Source organism: Arachis hypogaea, chromosome 13, assembly GCF_003086295.3.
Source record: "Arachis hypogaea cultivar Tifrunner chromosome 13, arahy.Tifrunner.gnm2.J5K5, whole genome shotgun sequence".
Lineage (NCBI taxonomy): Eukaryota > Viridiplantae > Streptophyta > Magnoliopsida > Fabales > Fabaceae > Arachis > Arachis hypogaea.
Window position 1 is genome coordinate 24,360,076 of NC_092048.1, and position 7,139 is coordinate 24,367,214.

A 7,139-nucleotide genomic window follows, 5' to 3' on the forward strand; every position below is an offset into this window, starting at 1 on the left:
AGCTATTTTAGAATATATATTTTAATAACTAAAATACTAAATAAATTACATATATAATTTTTGAGAATCATCTTGAATATTAACTGTTTCTGACAATTTGTTCAAAAGACAAATATTTTTTAATAATTTAAAAATTTTTAATTGATCTTTGATTATTCGAGTAATTAGTTTATGTGATTCCTGTAATACTAACTTGTTGATGCGTTGGGATTGCTTAGACTAATAATAAGAGTTACTTAGACCAATTATTCAAATAATTTGAAATTGACTAAGAATTTTAAAAGAACAAAAATACTTCGCCCTTATCGAAAAAGACGTGTACCATTATTTTTTAACATAAAAGGAGGATGAGGATTTGAACTTATTTTGTTCTAACATTTTTTGTTTTTAATAGTAGAGTGCCAATGATATTTTTTTAAAATGTGGAATGTTAAAATGTTATTTTTAAATGTGGAACCGTTTAATTAGAGAAATAGAAATTGGACTATCTCATTTGTTAGAGGTAAAGTAATCGAATCGTCCGATTTGTAGAGGTACAGAAATCAGACAGTTTAATTTGTCAGAGGTACAAAAATTATACCGTCCGATTTGTATACCTTCTATAATTTTAAAAAATAAAAAATTACAATATTAAAATATATCACTACTTTTATTTCGTTTAAAAAAAAAACCAGTTCTATCATCAAAGAATTTAAGTAAAGCATACATTTATTAAGGGTCCGTTTGGAAAGTTTCAAAAGTAATTTTTTTTGAGCTTTTGACCTATAAAAAGTAATAGTATTAATGTTTGGTGTAATTTTCAAAACCAAATTGTAATTTTTTAAGAAGTTATTTAAGAGCTTATAAAAAAATTAAAAGAAATGACTTCTCTCATAATACTATTACTTTTTATCACCTTTTTATAAAATAAATACTTTTAAAATTAAAAATTCAAATACAAAATAATTTATTTATAAAATATTTTTAATATAATTATTTATTGTTTAAATTATTTTTTTTAAAATAATTTAATTAAACTATTTTTTCAAGTTGGACCTAAGTCAATTAACCGAAAGAAAGTCAGAAATTCAGAATATACAAGGGTAGTATAGTATTAGCAGAAAAGAGAGAGCAAAAAAGACAACCATTCAGTGGTTCCGGTCACTGTTACAAAAAGCACCCCTCACAGTCTCAACTTGTCTTCAAACACAGTCACCAACAACAGCACCAATAATCACTTCTCTTTCTTTCTCTCTGTCTCCTCAATTTCCCTCCAGAACACCGCAATAACGGTCAATATTTCCCGATAAAAAAGCAAAACTACCTCAAACCAGCATTACCAATCTCAAAACCGATTTCACATCTTTCTTCTTCGCCATCTGATCTCATACCACGTGTAAAACATGCACAGACCAAAAAGCTTCTTCGTCTTTCACCGACTCATTCTTCTCCACTTCCTTCTCACACTCACCCCGTCTTGTGGCGCTTCTGGCGGCGGCGGGGGCATTCCGCCGCAGGAGCTCTGGTGCGTGGCGAAAAACAACGCGGAGGACTCGGATCTGATGACGGCGCTGAATTGGGCCTGTGGGCCTGGTGGGGCCGACTGCAGCCCAATCCAAAATGGAGGACCATGCTACGACCCAAGCAATACTCCGCTTATGGCTTCCTATGCTTTCAACGATTACTTCCTGAAGCATGGCTTGACCGATGATAGCTGCAGTTTCAGTAACACCGCTGCTGTTATTTCTTTGAACCCTAGTCAGTAAATAAAACCCCTCATTTTTTTTTCTCCTTTTTTTTATCTTACTTTTTTGGATCAGAACTTCATGCAAGGTAGATTTGGTTCTATTCGTTATAGATTCGTTCGTGTGAATTCAGCTTATTTTGTTTTTAATTTGCTTAGAGTAAGATAAGATTAAATTAAATTAATGCCGAAATTTAAGGGAAAAAAATATGAGTGAAGACTTATGCCTTGATGGTTTTTGATTTTTCAGGTACTGATAAATGCAAGTTTCCTTCCAGGTGAATTGAGCTAAAATTTTACCTTATTGAAACTGCTTTCTTTCTGCCGTTTTTTTTTAATATTAATTTTCTTTGCCAGTGTTAAAGGGAAATTAACCATTTTTTTAAACACATTATACATGCAGTTTAAGTGTGAGCAATGGAGGTGTTACCGGAACAATGTCGTCGACGTCATCCTCGTCATCATCATCAGTGGGATTGGGACCCAGTGAGGATATGAGTGGAGGCAACAAAGTTTCTTTGAGGTGGTGGTTTTGGCTTTTGAGTATATCACATTTGCTGCTCATGGTTTCAGTTTTTGGATAGTAAGAAGTAAAACTATTTTTAGTAGCCGCTTGAATTGGGAAAGGAATATGGCAAAACATAAAGATGTTTCCCCTTCCTTGTTCAGAACAATCTTGATGTGTGTTAATTGCTTCTTGATAAAAAAAAGAAAGGGATTGAGTCAATTCTTCTCTATTTAACAATCGTTTGAGAAAAAGAACTTTCATCCCAAGTCCCCTCAAATTGAGAGTTCTGGTGGAATGGGATTGAATCATTTCCATCCTAACAATTCCATTCTATTAAAAAAAAAATCAGTTTTGTTCTATACATGAGTCTGTGCTAATGTAACGTGTGATAATGCTCTAAAGTATCTTTGGGAAGATATATATGATAGCTATCAGCACCTATAGTAGCTGTCATATGTTTTCTATTTTTGGGGTCTGCTTTATCCTTTACAGAAGTAATCTACAAGGAATTTGAAGTCCTCGTGATTCTTGATTATGGATTGTACATGGAATTTGAACTACTCATGACTCTTGATTGTACTTCTATTCATGATTCATAGTTCTAAATCGTCACCATGGGAAATGGTACTTTTAAAAATATGGCTTGACCTTCTCTATTGATAACTGATAAGAGAGTTTTTAAGGGAACTTCCAAAATGATACGTTTGCCAGCATTATAATTAGTCATGGATTGTAGTATGATTATACTATAGTAACTATATAAGTATTGTTAAAATTAAAATTATATATATTTTTTTATTTTAGTAACAATTTTTTTAGACAATACTTTTTAAAAATTGTTATTTAATAATAAAAAAGTGTTACTTTAATTTTAGTAACTCTTTTTAAAACACTATGATTAGTCATCATAACATAAGAATAAATGACCATTTGTATTCATTAAAGATGAAAACACTGCCATATGTACCCACACTAGATCGAAACTAAACTTGTACCCACGCAAGATGTTCTCTGTGTGACAAAAGTACCCTACGTGGCACTCCAACCCTCCAAAGACAAAGTACTTTTGTCACACAAAGGACATCTTCCGTGGGTACAAGTTTAGTTTCGATTTAGTGTAGGTACATATGTCAGCGTTTTCATCTTTCATGGGTACATATGGTCATTTATTCCATAACATAATTATACTTACACTACCAAGTTATAATCCCAAAGTTATAAGCAATTAGGAGCTACCCTTCGTATGCTTCCCAAAGTTATAAGTAAGGGTGGCAATGGGGGCGGGTTTTTGCTCTACCCGATCCCGTTTCGTCGTATAACAATTCGTATAGAACTCGTCCCGCTTCTATCCGCGAGTAGTAAAATGCTGAACTCTAACATGCTCCTGCGGGTAGCCGCCTTGTCCCTATCTGTTTCTATAATTATTAAAATCCAATAAATAAAATTAAATTTTAAAATTTATATAATCATCATCCCATATATAACATAAATTAAAGTAAAAATTTAAATATAATACAATATTATACATATTATACATTAAAATGATATATATTATATATATAGTGGGGCGGGTAGGGACGGGTATTACCTAAATCTGACTCCGCCCCGCCCCTCCCAAAAACCCGTCCCGCTAAAAGCTCGCCCCGAGTGAGTAGGGGCGGAGTAGGTACCCGCGAATTCGGGTGGTATTGCCACCCTAATTATAAGCAATTAGGAGCTACCGTTCGTATGCTTCCAAGAGAAATGAATAAAAATACTCACATGGACTAATGATTTATGATTAATTATTAACAAAAATATTTATCACGAAGCAAAAAGCAAAAGCCACAACAATTATGTGTGTGTTTGGATTCACATTGGTCAAATTGGAGTTTGAATGAAAATGATTTTATAGAATTGATTTTGGATAGAAATAAGTTTGTGCTAACATGATTTATGTTTGGCAATTTTTATTAAAATTGATTTTGATAAAATAAATATTGTTTGGATAATATTAGTTAAAATTACTTTTAGATAAATAATTAATTAATTACTAAAAAAATATAATATTAAATTATAATATTATTTTTTAAATATATTTAATCTTTTTTTTTATATTTTTTAGTATTTTTTATATAATGTTTTTTTATAGTATTCTATTTTAGTATATTATAATTTTTTATTATTATAATAAAAATTAATATTTATTTATGAAATTAAAAATAACATATAAAAATTAATAATTTTTAAATATTTTTTTATAGTAAATTAATATTTATTTATTAAATTAAAAATAATATATAAAATAATATATTTTAGTACTCTTTTTAAGTATTCTTAATGATCTTATTTTTATTATTATTTTAGATTTTAATTTTTTATTAGTTATATTTTTATTATTATTTATAATTAATTTTTTATTTAATTTATTATTTCTAACCGAAACAATAATACATATTATAAAAAATTAAAATAGTAAACAGTGCACAAAAATTAGAATAATTGTTTTAATACTTTTAGTATTTTTTATTTAGAAAACATTATGGAAAAAACTAATAATAACCAACAACAAACCTAAATTACGTTGAGTAAACGAAGAAGCTATAATTTCTTACTTCTAGTTAACGAGCTTTTGGGATGCAAAATCACGTTGGCGTTCAAAGAAAAAAAAAAGTTGCCAAACATCAAAGAACAACATTCAAAGCACTTCAACACACTTTTATCCTCTTCAACGTATTTCACAAATACACCACACAGTTGAATTCTTACCATATATCCAATCAATTTGATAATAGAAAAGACTATCTTCTAAAATAAAAAAAGTAAAATAAAAAAATGATGATTTGATCCTCATTAATTTTGTAATTTATATGACGATTGACTATTTTGAATTAGGAAAAGTCTAGGGCCAGCAATTTTATTGAATTTTGGCCAGCATGTAACCAGCAGAGAAATGTGAGTCATTAGATGAAATCTCATACCAATCTCACACCATTAGATCATCATTGATGGCTATTTGATGGCTACCAATCACAAAAGTTACTGGTTCCTAACATTGCTCAATAGTAAAAGCCACAACAATACACGGTTGAATTCTTACATATATCCAATCAATTTGATAATAATAAAAAATATCTTCTAAAACAAAAAATAATTTTTATTAATTTTGTAATTTATATGATGACTCACTATTTTGAATTAATAGTAATTAGATATTTTACATTTTTATTTTATAACTTTTTTATTTTATAAGAGATTAATTTTTACTTATATCTGGTTCAAGACCATTGTATTAATAAACAAATGATAAGTCTATACTTATTGTTTATAGTTGCCATATATATATATATATATATATTTATTTATTTATTTATTGGAAAGTTGAAGCATGACATGTATTTTATTTAAGTATTTTCCATTCTTTTCACTTTTTGGTTCTATTAGTCTAATCCGTGTAATTCACTTTATAAATGTGTAAAAATTTGTAAAGTATTTTCACTTTATATTTTTTCTTTATTCTGTCTGGTCTTTTTTTTTCTTCCTCTGGATCTTTACCGTTTTTTGTTTAGTAATACTGTGAAAATGAATACAAAAAGTCCATTGTGGATAATCAACAAAATAAAAAAAGGAGATGTCTCGTGGATAATCAATAAAATGAAATGAGAGTTCTGTAAAACAGAAAGTTTTTTCTATTGGGGAGCTATATTTCACTCTTATTTACTTAAACATCATATAAACCTATCTAACAGACATCTTAATCTCGAAAAACAAACAAACAGTACATACATTGGCCGAAGTTATCAGAGTAAAAAAGTGTAAAGATTATGACAACATATGGAATGGAGTCTACTGAAGGTAAAACTATATGGATTGAAAAGCTAGAGCAACAAGGCTTTAAGGATGATTGCCTCAATTTGGTTGAAAAATTCATATGTCAAAAGGAGATGAATCTGAAAGCACGCAAGAACGCCATTATTGGTATATGGGGCAAGCCAAAAGGACTCGAACATTACAGAAGTGGGCAGGAACATGTTGCTGTTTAGCTTCAAGGATATTGGGAGAGGGAGACAGATCCTCAAAGGAGGTCCCTGGTGCATTAAAGATCAGTTGATGAACCTGCAAGAATGGTCAAAAGGTGAGTCCATATTTGAGATATATGGGTGCAAATACATGGCATACCACTTGAGCTGATTGAAGAAGAAACTGCTAGAAAAATAGGATACATGATGGGTATTGTTTGTGAGGTAGAAGATCCAAGGAGAAATGGGACTCTAATGAGATCTTTCCTGAGGGTGGAAATTTGACAGAATGGAGTGGGAGGGCAGCAGAGAGGGGGTAGAAATACAAGAAAATATGCCTGAAAATCAGGCCATCACCCATCAGGGTGATGAGAAGAGAAAAGTAGAAAAGTACGCAAGACTTGCTGAGGAGTTAGATAAAATGGGTCAAGAGGTGGAGGAGATGAAGTAAGAGCCTTGGGTAATAACTCTAAGTTAGGCCAGATAAATAGTTTGGAAGCCCAATAAAAACTATTTCAGAGTGAGAAGGCCACCAGTGATGATCCAATTAAGGGAAGCATAGGAGAAGAAGGCAAAAACAGCCCAATGAGTAAAGATATTAATAGTGGAAGGGTTCTACAAAAAGAGAAGCCAGAGGATCCTTCCAACAGCAAATTAGAGGAATTAGGAATGGGAATAACAAATGGAGGACAACATGCCTGAAAACGTTGGACAAGAAGATATAAAAAAGAATAATATGGAAGTTGAAGTATCAAAACCCATACAATCAACCAGTTGGCACAGAGAAAAAGGAAAAAAAATGGCTGGACAAGAAGACAAGAGAAGCAAGAAAATACAAAACACAATATGGAATACTCTACTATGTTGAGCTTGCGAGTGATGAAAATGAAGAGTATAAAACAGAGGCTGA

The 7,139-nt window shown here is 30.7% G+C and overlaps 1 protein-coding gene and 1 long non-coding RNA gene across 2 annotated transcripts; one reads left to right on the top strand and one right to left on the bottom strand.

Annotated features, from left to right (window-relative positions):
- Window positions 1–1,143: 1,143 nt before the first annotated feature.
- LOC112737746 (PLASMODESMATA CALLOSE-BINDING PROTEIN 5) lies at window positions 1,144–2,450 on the top strand. The gene is made up of 3 exons (XM_025787807.3): window positions 1,144–1,737; window positions 1,974–2,001; window positions 2,127–2,450. The coding sequence occupies exons 1-3, from the start codon at window positions 1,383–1,385 to the stop codon at window positions 2,305–2,307; spliced, it is 564 nt and encodes a 187-aa protein (XP_025643592.1). The 5' UTR covers window positions 1,144–1,382; the 3' UTR covers window positions 2,308–2,450.
- Window positions 2,451–5,876: 3,426 nt separating this feature from the next.
- LOC112735824 (uncharacterized) lies at window positions 5,877–6,657 on the bottom strand. Its single transcript, XR_003168558.2, has 2 exons — window positions 6,390–6,657; window positions 5,877–6,326 (listed from the first exon to the last, which is right to left on the bottom strand). It is a non-coding gene; the product is annotated as an uncharacterized lncRNA (long non-coding RNA).
- Between the last annotated feature and the right edge of the window lie 482 nt (window positions 6,658–7,139).